Source organism: Magnolia sinica, chromosome 3, assembly GCF_029962835.1.
Source record: "Magnolia sinica isolate HGM2019 chromosome 3, MsV1, whole genome shotgun sequence".
NCBI lineage: Eukaryota > Viridiplantae > Streptophyta > Magnoliopsida > Magnoliales > Magnoliaceae > Magnolia > Magnolia sinica.
The window spans coordinates 125,063,297-125,082,788 of record NC_080575.1 but is presented as its reverse complement, the minus strand read 5'-3'; the positions used below and the strand labels follow the sequence as shown (position 1 = coordinate 125,082,788).

The following is a 19,492-nucleotide window of genomic DNA, read 5'->3' as shown; positions in this document are numbered from 1 at the left end:
CTCTCTCTCTTTATATATATATATATATATATATATATATATATATGCTCACCTACACATCAATGCCCACTAGGAACTCATGAAAACTTTTTGAAAACTAATTTTAGGTGATATTAGCATAGAAGGATATAAATTGTACATGTAATGTGACACCCCATGAAACCTCTAGGGTCCAACTTACGTCTTGATCCAAAATTCTGATAGGCTAGGACAAAAGGAAATAATTTCCTCCCTTGATTTCTTGTCTTTATTTACTATGGCCCACTAAAGTTTTGGATCAGGGTAAAAGTGGAGCCCTAGGGTTTTATGAGGTGTCGCATTACATAAGCTATTCAAATTTTGTACCCAAGACTGGTGTTCAAAAGTGCGCACGAGTGCGCATGTAAAAAGGTGTGTGCGCACACACTCTCTCTGTTCATATAAAAGGTGGCTGCTGCTATGAACTATCATCTTCCTTGAAGATCTTCAAAGGGATTTTAGAAGTCAAGTGCACCGCATGTAGATGGGGTTTTTTGTTTTTTGTTTTTTAAATGTCTTCAAACATTATAAAATCCGGGGCTTGTATGATATTTTAATGGTGTACGTGCGTTTATTGATAATCATACGAGGTAAGAGGCGAGAAGACATGCTCCTACGCGTTTACTGAGGTACATCCAACACCTGGACCTACCACCGTGGCAAGCGTGTTGCATGAGCTATTCATCAGTAGGAGAGGCTGATTCCAAACATCTGGACGAACCCATTCATTAGACATGCATGTGTGTAAACTAAATGTGGACCTTTGGCCATGCCATTTATAACGTCAGCGTTACAATGTCCAGATCTGGATTATTTTTGGTACAGAGCCATTATGGTGTTTTGCTGGCACACGTGGTGTACAATGTCCAGATGTGTGGAGTTAGCTTTTTAACCAATACTTGAAATCTTAAACAAAAATGGTGGGCCACATGTCTAATTTAGATGTATCATGCTAACCATTTTTTTAAAATAGCCGGTGGCCCACCTAATGATGCTACCAACATAATTTGGCTATTGGCAATTTAAACCTGATTTTGGGATTGGGACAGCCTATGTAAATGATGGCTCCCATTCATGCTTTCTCAGTGGTGGGCTCGCGCATCGCTCGGAGGGAGGTAATTCTTTGATACTCTGTATTTGCTTTATCTTCATGCACATATAATTTGTAAAAATAGATCTTGAACTAAATTCATCCTAATTATAACCGCATCAAAGATATAGCTATAGATGGGCCATAGCCAAAAATTCCACCGACTATATGATTGTATTTGGCTGATTGGTTGATATGGATTTGACATCTAGAATGGAAAGCAATCAATGGCACAAGATTCATGAACAAACATCTTCTAATCAGATGTTACATTGGTCTAATCAATCTTATTTTTGGGGATATGCCCCTTTTACACTGTAGCGCTCCACTTTTGGCAGTTTTATCTGGAAAAAATTAGCACTGTGTGGTGAGGAGCTCGCGTGGTGTAGATTCCCTCTGTGGCCCAGTGTAATGCATGTGCTTTATCCACACCGTCCATCCATTTTTTCCAGCTCATTTTATGGTATGATCCCAGAATTGAAGCATATCCAAAGATCAAGTGGACCACACTACAGAAAATAGTGGGAATAATGATGTCCGCCGTTGAAAACTTCCTGGGGCCGACAGTTCCATTTATTTTGTCTTGCAAACTGCTCGGGCTGCACATAGCATCCAAGCTCCTCACTCCACAATCCTCGTCCGTTTGATCTGTGGTGCCCGTAGACCGTGCGTACCATTTGTGTGCATGCGCACGGAACACCGGATATACTCCTCTTTAAAATATGAGGGAGACTTTGATACTCTGGCAGAGTTTGATGGACTATATGCGGGCGCTAAGAAAGTACACATGCGGTGTTTAATTAATTCAAATCTAATTCGCCAAATTATGGATCATAGTTTAGATGTATTTCTATTGGACGGTTGAAATGAATTAAATAAACTAATGTGTCACACTGGGTCCCACCGTTTAGCTGGATGCCTCACGTACATTTTCGGAGTGCCTGCGCATTAAAAAACATAAGCTGCCAGAGTATCAAATAACTGCCCTTAAAATATTCATATACCAAACTCCATTTTCAATGCCACTGCCAATCAACGCATCTCAACCGACGTACAGAGAGACAACACCATTGATTGCTATTAATAAAAGGTGCAACGGCAACGTGGGACCCTCTATTCTAGTGGGCACATTTTGGTACTCCCCTCTCACACGTGGCAGCATCTAACACGAACAGGGCATCCAAGCTGTTCGTCAGGTGCATCCCGTCCTGTAGATGTCTTGTCTCAAAAAATCTGGATCGTCCGACCATTAGGTTGACTTGATGTGAGTGTTTACTGCTGACCATTGGTAGAAGCCGCTTAATCGTCCATCTTTTTGTGCAGCCGATTGGGTCAGCCTGATTTTCAGAAAATTCATCCATGCGGAGGACCCTCCTGATGAATGGCTTGGATCTCTCACACGTATGCCGGGTTGCGATCTGTAAGAGGCAAGTGCGGAAGAGTTCGCATGCATTCCGAAAGAAGAGTAATAGGCATTGCTTCGGGAGGTCGTGCGGTCTAACATGATGTCTGTGCTATATCCATTCCATCCATCAGCTGAAGAAGCCTATTTTAGTGCCTAATATGAATAATCAGGCATATTGAAAATTCAAGTGGACCACACCACATGAATACATACGGGTTAAATGCTCAACATTGAAACCTTCTCACGGCCCAAGGAAGTTTTGGATCAGGCTGATATTTATTTATTTGCTTCATCACAGTGGGAGTCACCTTATGAACGGGTTGGATGGAACATGAAGAACACGGCCATCCTCAGGATGGTTTCAACGGTTGAGAGTTTTCATCTCCACTGTTTCCTGCCGTGCAGCCCACTTGAGTTTTGGATCTGCCTCACTCTCGGGTTCATGTCCTAAAATGAGCTGGTGAAACGGATGCACAGAACGGATATAACATAGATATCACCGTGGGCCTCACAGAGCTTACGGTTACAGAGGATTCCGTTTACCCGTACAGTATCCACTGATTGCCACGTGTCATTTGTTGGCCGTAACCTGGGTGGGCCTCCCCAACAAAAAAAAACAAACAAAAAGGAAACGCTGGCGTATTCAGCCAGCCCAAGCACTCCAATTCTTCCTCATTATGATCTACAACTTGCGCGTGATATATGATTATATGGACCATTCGTACGGTGGGTCCCATCGGGTCCTTACTCTTGCTCGGGTGGTAGACTCTTAGGAGTTTCAGCTCCCGGCCAAGGGTTCCAGTACCCATAGGGGGTGAAATTCCACTAGCGCGAGTGTGTGGGGGTGTGTGTGACAAAACAAAAAAAAACAAAAAAAAAAAAAAAAGTACGGTGGGTCCCATCATAGATGAAACCAGTGTGAAAATCTGCACTGGTTGGATAATCCAAATCTTAAACCGGTGGCGCGGAACTAATGGTCACAACAAGGTTCTTGTTCAGTTAGCAAAAGGTCCATTGACACGAGGCGCTATTTTTTTGTCTCGAATCATCGGAGGATGGACGGTCCAAATCATGGCTTACGAACCAAATGTAACCAGGAGATTAGAGTGGCCATCAATCTGAAACAATGTTCACCAGGGAATTTATGGACCATGATAGACAGGTTAGTTGCATGGGGCCAGGCTTGGACGTGGCTAGATTATAGGGTGTGCAGCTTGGGCGAGTTGGTTGGGTTGAGAATCAACCTGGGCCCAAACGGTCTTCAAGAGAGCTAAACCTGCAGCCCGACCCGGCTTGAATTCCAACTCAAGCCCAACTTGTAAACCGACCCAACCGGTAAAAGGACAACCTGATGCAACCCGACAAAACTCGTCCTGATTATTCCTAACTCAACCTAACCCGACCGAGTTTGTTCAACTAACAACCTGACTTGAAATTGGGTTGGGGTTTGCCAACCCTACCCCAACCCAAGGAGCCTGACAACCTGACCCAACCTGACACAAACAAGGGTCAGGGTTGAAGTTGTACCCAACTTGCAGCCCAATAGCTTATACCCAGCCCACCTTATTGTCCAAACCCATGAATGGATTTCAGTTCCCAGCGGTTTCCTGATGGTCGAAGTCTTGGGACCGGTTGTTAGATTTGAATTACGGAATCGAAGGATAGCCTATGTATCTTAGGATAACCTTGAATGGGAATGGGATTAGGATTTTCTCTTTTGTATTGGTGAGGGGACTAAGATATTTATTTATAAGAAAGATGCTTAGAATCTTACCTATTCGGCTTTTCCCCTAATTTTATATATCCAGTTTAATAGCTGTGTACAAGGACCATTGTCCGAGTGTTCCACCCTAGACCTATTTGTAATGATCACAACTATAATGAGATCCCAGGTAGGAGCCTTACACCGATGTCCTCTACCACCTATTTTAGCATAAAATATCCATGCATTGTGGGGCCCACCATGTTGACTATATAAAATTCACTCCGTACATCAGGTGAGAGACGTTTGAACCATACATACAAAGATAAGCCTGATGAGAAATATTCAATGGGAACAACTGATTAATGGGTTTGATGAAAGATACACACCATGTTGGCCCCACACATAAACCGGCATTCCATCCCCAATGTTACCTGTGGTTTGTTCTACTTGAGTTGCAGATTTGGATTATTTCTTGAACATGGCTTAAAATCTAGCATGAAACCTAATGGACAGAGTGATTTTAAACATTCAACATGGCAAGCCCCGTAGGGCTTGGGTGTTCTACGTCTGGTGTTGTAGAGGATTCCAGTCCGAAGATGAGGGGTTTTCCGACAGAGCTCTTTCAGACTTCTGATTATCCCAAACGACACCTTGAGTTTTTTAAATTCTAAAATAAGCTTAGTCAAGAAATGGACAAAAATATCCACGCACGAGTCGAGTGGTGGAGTTGAGCATTCCGTAGCCACGTGGTGTATGTAAGACATCTAACCCCTTCGAACGGTGTGCCCCTGAGGCCAATCCAATAATTGGGTGGGTTACAACTAAATCTGGAGGACAATGGAAATGTACGCTAAGTTCCGTATTTGGATCACAAGTTGCTTGAGATAAGCTACTTATGTCACAAGTAACCTATCATAGTTTCTACTTATTAAGAAGTTAAATATGTTTTGTAAACAATATATTTATCAGCTTCTCCTCTCTTTCGTCTCTCCTAATGCCTATTTTCAACAACTTATGAAAGTAGGCAAATAACTTTTAAGTAAAAAAGTTACTTATAACTAATCATAAGCCAAGCTTACTTATCCGAAATGAGTCACTATCTAGAAGTAGAAAAAGTAACTTATTTGGTGGTATCCAAAAAGGCCCTTAGTGAAAAAGGAAGTGATTGAGCGAATGAAAACCAGGAAGTGTGCTCGAAAGCCGCCATCCTTTTAAGAACGAGTAACAGCTCACTTGTACAGTGAAAGGTGCGGCTATTCTACTTCTGCTAAGAACTCTAATCTAACTAAAAAATGAAAGTATACTCCTGTTCACCTATGGCACTTCTAAACAAAGTCCAATTAAGCATTTTTAGGAGCTTAACCAAAGAGAGGTGTATCACGGTATACTTGTTTGTTCGGTAGGTCATGAGATTTCCTCGTAAGTTAGGTGGTTAGACACTCTTCCACCGTACAGAAACAGGAGAGCTTCTCTCAAACCTGACGATCCTTTTGAAAAAAAAGGAGAGAGTTGGAGGGCACCATTTGTGCCGGGAGCAGATAGGGCGGTCCATCAAAGGGAAGCCCTAGCTTAGCAGAGATGCGAAGAACTGGCCTGCTTACATTGACTATGGTGTTTTGGAACTCACTTCTCTAAGAACTGCATTTTAGGATTGGATCTTTTGCAATGGATGTTCAGATGACTGAAAGTATTCATTGGGATTTTGTGTCTTCTTAGGTTACAAACTTAACAGATCCATACCCATTACCACTGGAACCCTCACCAATTGAAGGTCGGTGCATCCAAGTCCTTTCTTTCCCTTTCTGATTCATTCATCAGGAGAATTGGCATTTGGTAGGCCTAACATGATCAATGAAATTACACTTATAGCACATGTTCTGATTCCAGTGTGAAGTATGATTAGATTGGCCTTTTTTTTTTTTCTTATCTTGATCATTATGATTAGGTGCACTTGTTGGACAGGTTTGATATCATACATACACGATGCAGGCCTCACAATGCTAGACCCTACCTGCAAAAACATGAGGAAAATTTGATATTTCTTGTGTGGAAAAAAAAAAAAAAACACTATTTAACTATTTTAGAAGTCAATTTGCACTGATTGTTAAATTAGAGTTCTTCAAAAATTTTACAGTAAAAATCTTAAAGGCCTTTTTGGTAGATGTCTATAAATCTTAAAGGCCTGCTTGCAGTAAAAATTTGATTTTGTTTTGTCAATAAATTTAGGGTCTACGATTGTTTTTGGCAGGGCTTTGTGCCATCAATGTAGCTAATGAGGTTGTCCTCGAAGAAAGGACAACAATTACGATTTCCAAATAAGTAATTGTTTTGGTTGAGTTTGGTGAGGATGAAATGCTAATAATTTGAAATGGCGAGGAAGAAGATGAAGAGGATGAAGAAAAGTCGAACGCATTTACTAGATATGGAAGGACTTCTGGCTCTAATAATATAAAGAAAAACAAGGCAACATGAGTTTAATATGATTTGGCTTAGCTTAGCATACGTCCATGATGGCAAGTCTTCCACACTACCACTTGTGGTATTGCTATTCTTATTTCTAATTGTATTAGTTACAAAATTATTAAAGGATAAAAATCTCAAAACTAGAATGGTTGGGAGTTTATAGGTTGTGAATAATACAAAGATAGAAGGAGATAAGATAAAAATGGTTAGAGATATTTAAGAAATTAGACTTCTTTCATACATCTGCTTCCAAATATCTCCAAAAAATCACTTAGATGAGTTGCACATGCAATTTAACATTTTTAAGCAATGTATATTATTTTTTATGGTGTAACTCACCTTTTTTATATATATATTTTTGTTAGCTTGTTAGTACACACCACTGTCAGTTCACACTTCACTGTTAGCCACCCCCACTAGGGATCAATACCGAGACCCCAGTTTCAAAACGAGGCATCTTTCACTCGGTCTACTACTTGAGCAATGGATCAGGGTGGATGGTGTAACTAAACTTATTAAAAATTTGGATGGATTAGATATCATGCAAATATCACATGAGTTCCACAATTCTCTACTTTACCACTTTATATATATATATATATATATATAGTGGGGAATGCTCACAGCGCACCAATTCAAGGGAGGAAACTGTTTCCGTTTTTCCATAGCCCGCCAAAGTTTTGGATCAAGGTGAAAGTTGGGCCATAAGAGTTTCAATGGTGCTGCATTGGATGAACAGTTCAGATTTTGCGCTCACATGATGGGAGACAATTTCTAAAAAAGTTCTCGCAAGTGTTTACAAGAATGGGTGGGCAGGTGATCATTCATGTCTTTCTTTATATATATATATATATATATATATATATATATATAAAGAGAGTACGCACTTGTGCACATGTGCACCTTTGTACATGTGTCATGGGCATCTAATCCGAACAGTCCATGTGATGCGGCATCCCATGAAATAACAAGGGACCAATTTTCACATGATTTAAAACTTTGGTGGGCCATAGAAAAGAGAGATGCAAATCAAGGGAGAAAACTGTTTTCTTTTTCCATAGCCCACTAATTTTCGGATCAAAATATAAGTTGGGCCCTAGGGGTTTCATGGGGTATTGCATCACTTGGACCGTTCAGATTTGGGACTCACATCACGTATGTTGAGTTCTCAAAAAGTTCAAATGGGTTACTTGTGAAGTGGTGCGTGGCTGAGCATTTGGCTATACACACGCATGTATAACGGGTACCATGGTAGTTTCATCGCTCAGGAATTGTTTGTAAAAAATAAAAAAATAATATTTTAATCAATTTACATATGCAAATGACAATCTCAAACATAACAAGTTCATTACATTAACTAGCAAATATGAGAGTAAGAGAGAGAGGGGTGGAAAAGCGTCTGGAGAAGTAGGCCTCTTTAACAGAAAGCTCACCTTGTAAATTATCTAAATGCCTTTTTTTTTTTCTTTTCTTTTTTTTTATTACTTTAAAAGAAATCCATGTCAATAAGTAGTTATAACAATTAGGAAACTAGTTGTTAAGGACAATTCATACCCAATACACCTAATGTTATCCAAGGTTAAGAGTGGAAATGGGGCAGGTGACCTGCCTAGCCTAACGCAACTCTGGACTCGCTTCGGCCTGTCAAGCATGGCCCGATCAATTTTCAAGTTGGGCTTTAGTTCGAGTAGTTTTATGTCGTTCTAATTCTCAATCAGCCAATCCATACATCTTGAATGCAGACCATTGATTTTATTCCTTTTTATGTCTCGTATGACACACCTGATCATCAGATAGGGATTTCTTCAATTTTCGTGCCGGGCAGTGTTGGGGCTCAACTAACTTTTTGGGCTTGATCTTGGGCCGGCTTTGCTAGCTCCATGCTGGGCTTGGGTTGTGTCAGGCCTTTGTCCTTTAATGCCAAGATCAACCTGGCCCAAACTTTGCTCAATCCAACCCTAGGTTTGGTCCAAGCAAGTGGTCTTCTTTACTTTATAACCCAATCCCAACTCATTTAAATTTATTAAAGATATGCCCAAGCATATTTTCAACTTTAACTAAGGAAAAAGTGATAATGCTTTTTAATGAGTTAGGTCCCACCCGGCCCACGTTTTCAGTGGGCCTCTTGAGTCAAGTTCAACCCAGGCCATGGGCTTTAAAACCATAAACTCAGCCTAACTTGGGCTCGGTTCTGAAGGTATTGGCTTGCAACCTATTGACAGCCTTTAGGTGTGATTACACACTCCCTTTTTGGAGTGGGAGAATGCATGCAATGGGGTGATGTTGCAAAAGCCAGCCCATTGGGCTGGGCCTTCAAGGCCACTGGTATCCTTATGTCTTTAATCCCAATAAAATGTATAATTTTGTTTTTTTTTTTTTTTCCTTTTTTTCCTTTTTCTAAAAGTTAAATTAACATCATCATCATCTAGACCATTAAAAAAAGAGAGGCCATGGTTTAACGCCAACCAAAAGACAAACCAATATTAGAAACGTGTGTGGGATCCAAACCGTTCATTGGAAGTCTGTTGTTAGGTGGACGGTCCAGTCCAAAAAAAATATACATCCAACTGTTAGCCCGGTGAACAAATACTACGGTTAATTGCAGTAACACATCCGCAGCACTTATCAGGTGAAAGTTATTAATTGAAATGGCTTTGCAGTGTCGTGAAAACAGACCATTGACTCTCAATTTCATTCATGTGGGCCATTTTTCAAGTGATTAGACAATTGTATCTCACAGTCACTTTTGTGTATGGAAATTTTCCAAAATTCTCATTGATTGTAAGATCCCAACCCTTCCATTGGTCGTTTTTTCCTTCACTCAACTGTCATTTTCTTTTGGCCTCGATCACTCATGGTTATGTGATCCAGACGATTAGATGATGGGCCACGCCTCAGAGTTGGGTGGCCCAAAATCTCGCAAGCAAGCAGACCGTTCCCAAAATCAGGTTAATTGAACAAACCTGACCTATGATTTGCGGATACTTGTTTGTTGAAAATAGGACTTAGATATTTTTATTTTTAACCGTCCAATAAATGTCCATTAATTGGATAGGCAACCAAAATAATTCAAATTGCTTCATGATACATCTACACGTGGGCTTAATATTTGAATTTGGACAGTTTAATTTGAATGATCTGGATTCCCCCATTGCAACTTTTAAGTAATTTATAAGTGCCTGCGTATCATCCATCACACACTGCCAGAGTTTTTCTCCATTGAAAAAAAGATAGAAATTAGATTACTCCAATCTATAATTGAGGCTGCAATCTCTTGGGGCCCACCAGATCACCTGCCTAGATAACAACACTGGGCCCCACAAATGCGGACTTGCCAGCCACTCAGAACCCCATAGATCCTCTATCCCCCATCTTAGCATCACGTGCACCGCATGTGCCTCATTTATAAGGCGAGGCGAGAAAGAGAATCTCATCTGGAATCTGATCCGTTGGAAGCAGTTGAGGTCGGGCTTTCTTCCTTTCCTTATCTCCACTTTACCCGCCATCGCCTCACTCGGACTCGGACTCGGACTCGGAGCCTCTGCCCGATCCGATCCTACCTGAGTTATCTGAGTGCAATGGCGTTGCTGGGCCAGCAGCAGCTGCAGAGATTCCTATTCAGCAGCTGTAGCGCAAATCCCAATTCCACCGCAAGAACGAGGAGGCAGAGGAACCGCTGCTGCTCGGCTATCGCGATCGACGTTCCGTCATCAGCCGGAACGGCGGGGATCCGATGGGGATCGAGCCGTCTGCAGGGCCCGCGGGAGGAGATGGAGGACGATGTTGTCCTCCGATCAGACGGCCTCGATGGATTCTCCTTTGCTGCCGTCTTCGATGGCCACGCCGGATTCTCGTCCGTCGAATTTCTCAGGTTAGCATCTCTCCTTACAAAATAGTAGACTCTGACGTATGCGTGGTAGGATTTGTAGCTGTAGTTCTTCCCTCGGATGCTACTGTGTTCGATCAACCAATTTGCTCGCATGTGGGGCCCACCTTTGAGTTATCCAAACTGATAATATGATTGGCCCCATGATGGACAGCCAGGATCTCTCTATCATGGTGACCCAAACTGTCCCACTCATACCTCCGCCAATTACGGACTCCAATTGCAAGCTACTCAACGGGTGGCCATGATCATCTGATTGGCGGGGCCGGCATTTTGTTAATCCTGATCGATTGCATGGTGAACCCTTGGTATATCCAAGATGCCCTAGAAACCTCCCTGTGAAACATGTAGGATCATCTAATTGAAGAAAGATGGGGTTAAGGCCCGTAAAATTATGAGTCTGATCAGATGGGCGCTTTAGATTAACAAAATGTGGGTCCCACATGAACCATTTCTTTGTAAACCCAAAAAAAAAAAAAAAAAAAAAAAATCTCATGAACAAGAATTCATCATCATCATCTAAAGCCTTATCCCGACTAATTGGGGTCAGGTACATGAATACTGTTATGCCATTCCACTCCATCAAGGACCATATCCTCTATTAAACCATAGGTCATCAAATCTTTTCTTACTGTCTACACCCACGTCCCTTTGGGACTTCCCTTTGCTCTTTCAAAGCCTTCAAGCAAATGAACATATATACCTCTTCTCTGCATAATCTGATTTTGGTATGAAATTTAGGGATGAGCTATATAAAGAGTGCGTTACAACTTTACAAGGCGGATCGCTACTTAGTAGCAGAGACTCCAACACCATAAGAGAGGCAATAAAGAAGGCTTTTGCAAATGCTGATGCAAAATTGTTGAATTGGTATGATTTTATTTTTAATTTTGAATAATGTCCCACACTCTATGTTAAGCTTAATGCCTGCTTGGTGTTTCATTCTATAAAGGCTTGAAGAGACGGGGAAGGACATTGAATCTGGTTCAACAGCCACTGTTATGTTCATAGGCAACGACATGCTTATAATTTCACATGTCGGTGACTCATGCGTGGTATGGATGCCAGAACTAGCAGTCATGGTGTCATATTTCATGTCTATTTCTTGTATCTCAGTCTAGAAAAACGTTACTTTCAAGAGAAATGTTATTATGATGTGTGCATCATGGAAGTTCCATGAATTCTGGCCCCCACTGTGGCAGACATTGAGGGTGATTGGGACCATTGATCTGGTGGACCATTGCTTGGAGCATCACTGATTATTTGATGATCCTAGCCATCTGAGTTTGACAAGCTTTTGCTCATGGAAACTGTGACTCATTTATTGCTCAACTTTGTGTTAGCCCACCATCAGGGGCCATGCATCAGACTGGCATATCCAATTGCCATGATTTTTGGGTTTTGCCCCACCAAATTGAGGTCTGGGCCACCATAGACGAGCATAACTCTTACAGTGGTGTGTGCTTCATGAAACTCCATGAAGTTCAGGTATCATACTAATGCTTGTCTTTTCACTTAGACTAGCATAGACTATTATGATGATGTTGCCTTGCTTGACGAATTTCTTTCTTAAGATCAAACTTTCTTATGCAGGTTATGTCCCGTTCAGGGAAAGTAGAAGTCTTGACCAATCCACATCGACCTTATGGAAACAACAGAGTTTCTCTTCAAGAAATCAGGCGGATCAGAGAAGCAGGTGGCTGGGTGTGTTTTTCTGTCCTTGTTTCTGTCTCTTTACCTTTTGCTCTTTTCAAGAAGCGATGGACTAGTCTGTTTAGAAACTATCGCATTTTCTGAGATTGCTATATTTGTCACTAAAAAAGTATGGAGGCAGAAGTTAAGAGTTTGTTGGCTCCAGAGGATGACTAATGCAGTATTTCCTCCCTGCCTGACATAAACTGCAACTGGGGGTAAAAAAAATCATCTCAAGGAAGGACTAAGTATTATTATTGCTGGTCTGAGAGGATGATCGGCCACACCAGGACTGAGACAGCCCAGACTCCTACCAGAGGCAGCATTGGGGAATTTTCCGCAATGGGTGAAAGCCTTATGGAACATTGCTGTGTGGAGGAAGATGGCCCATGGGTTGTGAACTTAGTGACGATATTAATGACGACCTTGATACAAGTCGCTTTTCGGTGAATACTGCAAAAACTACTTTCTGGCTGTTTTTCTTTTTCACCATTAACTGCACTGTCAGAAAAAGAAAAAAGAAAAAATATATATGGAAAGCCACATAGCACTCCAAATCAAACGACCATATTGATCTAATTGAATACACTTTATCAAAGGAATTGTAAATAAGGAATATACAAGAATACCCAAGATCGGTCAAGGCACAATGTGAAAATTATAAGCTAATAGTTCTTAATTGAGAAATTTCGTATGGTTTTGAGATACTATTGATTAGTATAGTAGATGAATGGAAATTTACTGACAGAGGTCTGCTGACCAGTACAGATCTACGAACCTGTGGGATATGAGATCAGATAGTCTAACGCTGTTTCATTGGTGTTTAGTTTTTTATTCCCATGTTTTGACATCTTGATGTGGTACATATTTTCCAACTGTATTGTATCTGCAGCACAATTGATTGTTTGGGAGTGTGTGCTTTTTTCTTTTCTTTTTTTAACGTAAGGAATCTACGACCCCTGGTATTCATTAACAATCTTGGACCATAAACTGGATGTCTGGTTGGGCGTGCTTTAGTCGATATCTATGGGATGTTCGTGGACTGGATGAGTCAAGGATTGAGGCTTTTACTTGGGGAAGATTGTTTAGGAATTTTTTATTTATCAGCAGTTATAAGACAATAGTTTAAAACTTTCTATTCCTTCCGAATGGAGCTCATGCAGGAGTTCTATATGCTTAGGATCATATCCAAAGTGCTTTCAAGTATTAGTCTGTCCAATTTTACACATTTTTCTATGTACTTCCAACTTTTGTCTCGTTAGTGGTCGTTATGTACACCACTGTTTGCTGAGTTTCAGTGCCTCTTAATTGCAGAGTTGCTGCTAGTATTGAATATAGGAAGCTTTCCATTCTCATAAGATATTATACCGTTAGCATTAGCTTTCTGAGAATTTCTTTGAAATAACCCATTTGTTAGGTGTGTTCTGATTTCCAGTGTTTGACAGATCACTCAAATAAACTGCCATTTTTTTATGTTTTGAGTTTCTTCTTTTGCAACTTCAATCATGTACACTGCTGTGGTAATTGGATTATCAGATTTGGCATGCTTTCATTCAGAATAGCTCTTTGTTCTGATGTTCTGTTCTTAAGTATTATTAGAAATTCTACTTTAAGCAAAGACATTTCCTCTTGCTGTACATTATATAACGTTGTGAAGTGATAGCTACATTTTATTGTCATTCTATCTAAGGTTGATGTTGGGAAGTCATAACTATGTTTTATTGTGCTTTTGTGGTCTCTAATATCATTTGCAATAGAATCTATCTCCTGATTTTGCGTATATTAATTGAATCAATTAGTTCTAAACAATTTTATGCTTCTTTGGATCCAATGATCTATTACCTGTTCATATTGCTGATGATGACATTTCAACTGTTGTACCTTCAGATAGTTAATGGACGGATTTGCGGTGACATCTCTGTATCCCGTGCTTTTGGGGACATGCGATTCAAGACGAAGAAAACTGAGTTCGTCTCCTGTACTCTCCTTTCTTTCCTCAATATATCGAGGATTGTCTTAAACTTTTTCATCAATGAAATCCATGCTGATCTTAATCTATTTAATCCGTGCATATCATGATGGGTCCGGACTGTTTTCTTTTTGAGAAGAATGTTGGAGAAAGGAGTTGAGGAGGGAAGATGGACAAAAAAGCTTATTTCTCGGTAATATTTCTTATTCTACTCTGTTGAAATCATTCCGGTCTTTATGGATTAGCACGTTTTGCAAGTTTCATCTACATATCTATGTAACATCAACTAACGCCTGTGGGAGTTTTGCACTCTTATTGCCAATCCCAAGCCCGGATAAAGGAGGGTTGTGTCAACTTGGTGGCAGGGATGAAACCTTAGCTACAACTTTTATCATGAATCTTGACAATCTAACATTTCAAGCTCATGCTAGGGCATTCCCTCTAAGGACATGGTCCTTGATAGAGTGGAATGGCGAACGGGATTCGTGTCACACACCTCAATCAGTTAGAATGAGGCTTGGACGATGATGATGCATGTAACATTGAAAGTACAAGATTGAGCTGGTCTCTCAACTAATAATTTCTTATTATTCTGTGTTGAATGTCCCTTGTTATTTTCTGTCATATAGGCAAGAATCAGTATTTTCCTGCTGTTAATTTGTTTTGTTTCTGGGATTATCCACTGTCATGGTGCAGTTATTACTTGCATAGTTGATACTGTAACCACAAGTTAGTTGCTTGGAATATAATGATGGCACTTGTAAAATAGAGAAATGATCACATACCCCATCTTTCCCGCTTATCCGTCACTTTAATGGGATATCCAATCTGTGCAAAAGGTGGAACACTCCATGAAGACAACCCGGGGAGAAAATCAAGCTGGTCCACTCATTGGGCAGGCCATACTGTCGAAATCCATGGGGAGCTGATGGTCTTACTCCCTTGCAAGCCAGGTATAGCCCACCTAATGAATGGATTGGCTCACCCCCGGTGAGGAGTCTCGAACACGAGACTTCCCGCTTTAATACCAATTTGATCCAGGACAATTAACCATTTGCTCTAAAAGCTTAAACTGGCAGAACATAGCGAATCAATCCCTTTATCTCTCATAGCCCAGGCCCCACATCTCATGGGTTAGGACCTCAGCTAAACCCCCCTCGTGGGCCCCAAATCACATGGGTACCGCCTCACACGAGACACCCTCCTCACACGGGTGGGGCCCATCTCACACGAGCTACCCGCCTCACACGGGCTGCCCACCCCGAGTGTGCCCCTGCATCCCTCAGGTAACCCCACTCGAGCCCGGTGTGAAAATGCCCCTGCATTAAAAAGGATGCTTGCTTTAGATGATTTACAAAACGATGCTGAACATATTATGAAAAAACGTGTCCTTATTTATCATGTGAACTTGAAAACATAGGTTTAGGCCTTACCTGAGTGGTTAAAACTTTCTTATGTGTTGTGACAGAGTGCAATTCAAAGGGGATTTGGTTACTGCCTCTCCAGATATTTACCAAGTAGCCCTTGGATCTGATGCAGAATTTATATTACTAGCATCTGATGGCCTTTGGGATTACATGAACAGGTTCGCCCAGCAATACATTGTCATCATATTCGCTATTCATATGGTGGAATGATAAATTTCACCTATTTGCGTACTGTGTTATATTTCAGTTCAGATGCAGTAACATTTGTTAGGAATCAACTCCGCCAACATGGTGATGTACAGGTTCATGATCTGAACTATACTTGTCCTGTTGATTCTGGAACCGTCTTGTGTCTTGTCCTGTTGATTCTGGAACCGTCTTGTGTCCATGGATTGGTCCTAACTCTTGAATTTTGGTTCTTTTAACTTCAGCTAGCCTGTGAAGCACTTGCTCGTGCTGCTTTGGTACAGCTCTGACTATTTCTTTTGTATTACACTTTCAAGCAGTATATTTGGCACCATTAACAAAATTCCATTGATTAATAATTTCATATGTTACACAGGACCGACGCTCCCAAGACAACGTTAGCATCGTCATAGCTGATTTGGGGTACATACCTACATTTTATTTAGTTGTTTGGAGGCCATCGGCTGTTTGTTTGTGTGGGCTCTCCTATATACACATGAAGTGAACATTCTAATAACCAAACCTTTTGTACATTTATGGCCACCTGATGACCAGAAAGACCCAATTTCTGGGCCACAGGACATACATGTAGAGCCTACCTGATCAACGGCCAGAACTCTAACAAGCCTGCCAGATAGGCAAGTGCACCAATTATGACGGCTCTTGAACTTACGTAATCACCACAAATAATGATTGTGAGCTTTGGAATTTGGATTGCTGTAAATCTGTTCTTCCATCCCAACAAACTGCGATTCATCTTGTTCTGCTCTCTACTTATTCCTAACCATTGAGCAGATCCAAATGCTTTTATGCAGTTAGCCCTGATTTTGTGTTGTATTTTCTTTTTACTCACTTTGTTCTCTTTTGGATTTATATCAATTCTGATTTTTTTGATAGGCGGACAGATTGGCAGAGTTTACCTGCTCAGCAGCAAAATTTTGTCTATGAATTGGGCCAGGCGTTTGTGACCGTTGGTCTTGTGTCCTTAGGAATTTGGATATCATCTTTCCTTTCTCTATGAATTCAAAGCCTTATCAGGATGTATATAAGGTGACTGTTTCTGCACTTCTTTCCTATACCTTGTAAATGTATGTCTGCCTACCATATCATTAACACGTCTTAGCTCTATTTATCATGATAATTTGAGCAAAATGTGCCTACCTTGGATGTATGCATATTTTTTTTTTCCCTATTTACTATCAAATGAAAATTACTAAACATTCGAAATAATGCGTAAGAATGGGACTTTCACCACAAAATTCCTCGGTAGCTGGATTTCACCAATGAATCTAAATTCCCGGCTGGTGCTTTTTGAGGGTTGAAATTACCAAAATACCTTCATTTTTACTTCAAGAAATGGTGAAGTTGAGAGCTGTGGGGCCTACGTGTATGTTTGTGAAAACCAAGAAAAATAAATCAGGGAATTTTGGTAATTTCCTTGAAAAGCATCAGTTTGGAATTTTGATTCATGGAGGCATTATTTGGTAAAATTCGAACTCCTGAGGAATTTTGCTGTAAAAATCCCAAGAAGTTTTTCCTTAAAATAAGAAAATCAATGGGGTATCATACGGCTGCTTGGCCCAAGAAAAATGGACAGCATTTTTGCACTAGTCGGTCCCACAATTCAGTGATTCAGATTGTTATTCTGGTCAGTGGTCAGACCCGCTCTGACTGGGGATGCCGCAAATGGCTCCACCTGACAATCCTATCCATCTGATCGTTGGCTTAGGAAATTGTTGAGAAAATAAATCCAATGGTCCATTTTGCAATGGAGAAAGCCCGCCTGTCCGAAGGCTTGGATTGTTTGATGGAGGAGATCTTAGTTAATCTATCCACAGTGGACCACTGGATGAATGATCTGGATCCCGCCTGTGCAGAATGCACTAAAACAGCATTGGGTCAGGCCAAGCACTGGTACAAATGGATTGGAAGTATACCATAGACGTGACTGAGACTGTTGAAATGGTGGACCACTGTATCAGAGGGGTCTTGTCCGATGAATTCCAACAAGGCATTTTTAGAGTTAAAATGACAAGGAAGAAAAAAAAAAAACACTAATGGTCCACAGTCAACAAGCATGAAGTCGTGACTGTTCAAATGGTTACGATCATCTCATCACTTCAATTATTTGTCAGAAGAAGCCCATGATGTGTTTGGCCCACCAGTTCAAAAGGCCTTTATAATTTCATCCATCGATTAAATGAAGATGGGTGAAAGTCACTGAATTTTCAACTGCATCACTTCATAGGGAATCATAACGATTGATATTGCATTTATGGACTGATCTCTTTTATTCGGCTCTTTTATTTTTATTATTATTCATTATTCAAAGGCAACAAGAAGGGAAGATAAATCACTTGCTTTTCATGGAAGCAGCTCTTAGTCCAGTAGTGACCTTTGACAAAGGGACCAAGTAACTCAAGGGTCGTTATCACTCCCAGTCCCAGGCGGTGTGGTTGGATCATGCCGTGTGTTGGCTCCTCCGTAGTCATAATCTGGCAATTCGGTCCCACCCATAAGCTTCCTCGTGTTCATCTGGGCAGCCATTGTCATCATCACATCATAATCATCATAATCATCATTTCAACCCATGCGTGCATAGCAGCTATGATGCACAAGCATATTTAGAGGGAGGGCAAATACAGACTACAGGTTGTGATTAGCTCAGGCCACAAGAAAATTAATTCATGATTTTTGGGATTTCTACTTTTAAGTAGAGTTTTCCAAAATCAGGAAAGTAAGCCTGTTTGGATTGTAAAATCCAAAAGGTTGAAAAGAAAGATTCAACATTTGAAGAAATTTATTTTAAGTACAGGTGTTTTTTATGGAAATGCGGTGAAGTTATAATAAAAAAACTGAGTTGTCTCTCAAGAGACGTGAAAACCTCTATACTGTAGGACCTGTTTGGATTCGTAGAAACAACAAAAAATAGAGATAATATTTCCATGAAAATCCCATTTCAGTCTATTGTTCTTATCAATTTTCTGAAAACAAGGAGAATGCTTATACATCTAAATTGTAGATAAGTTTATTCCCACTGGGATGAACTGAAAACACAAATATTAGCCTTATCCAAAAATTTTGTGGCTTCTCACTTTTCCTATCATATGGCCCACCTAAGTTTTGGAACTGCCTCATTTTTTTAAGCTCCTGTCCTGTCGTGAAACTGTGGAACTACTGAGTGGATTGGATATCTCACCAGAACTTCTTGTTTGGGCTATCTTTTCAAGCTTCTTATAAGCCACAAATTGAGAGGTTATGATTGTCCTACACATGAGATTTCTTTGGACATAGTCCATCCATGGTGGGACCTAGCAAACTATATCTCCCTTGATTGGTGAACATCCTTTTTTTCTAGATCATTTTATGAAATGAGTCCAAAATTAAAGCATATCGAAAGCTCAAATGGACCACACCACAAAAACAATAGAGATAATGATTTCCACCATTGAAACCTTCCTAGGCCCAGTGAAGGGAAAACATAAATATCAGCTTGATCCAAAACTTCTGTGGCCCCCAAGAAGTTTTCAATGGTAGCCATTCAATTCCCACTGTTTCCATTGGTGTGGCCCACTTGAGCTTTGGATATACTTCGATTTTGGGCTTATGCATTAAAATGAGCTGAATACACAGATGGACGGTGTAGATAAA

The 19,492-nt window shown here is 40.6% G+C and overlaps 1 protein-coding gene across 2 annotated transcripts; it reads left to right on the top strand.

Moving 5' to 3' along the window:
* Positions 1–10,113: 10,113 nt before the first annotated feature.
* On the top strand, positions 10,114–17,012 carry LOC131241163 (protein phosphatase 2C 57). Of its 2 annotated transcripts, none has more exons than XM_058239865.1 (11): positions 10,114–10,552; positions 11,309–11,437; positions 11,520–11,622; positions 12,161–12,271; positions 14,147–14,226; positions 14,368–14,421; positions 15,697–15,813; positions 15,903–15,957; positions 16,087–16,119; positions 16,218–16,264; positions 16,739–17,012. In XM_058239865.1, exons 1-11 carry the CDS (start codon positions 10,260–10,262, stop codon positions 16,860–16,862), a joined length of 1,146 nt encoding a protein of 381 aa, XP_058095848.1. In that variant the 5' UTR covers positions 10,114–10,259; the 3' UTR covers positions 16,863–17,012. The 2 variants fall into 2 exon arrangements, with proteins under 2 accessions (XP_058095848.1, XP_058095849.1); XM_058239866.1 differs by lacking the exon at positions 16,739–17,012 and adding an exon at positions 16,397–16,712.
* The last annotated feature ends 2,480 nt before the right edge of the window (positions 17,013–19,492 follow it).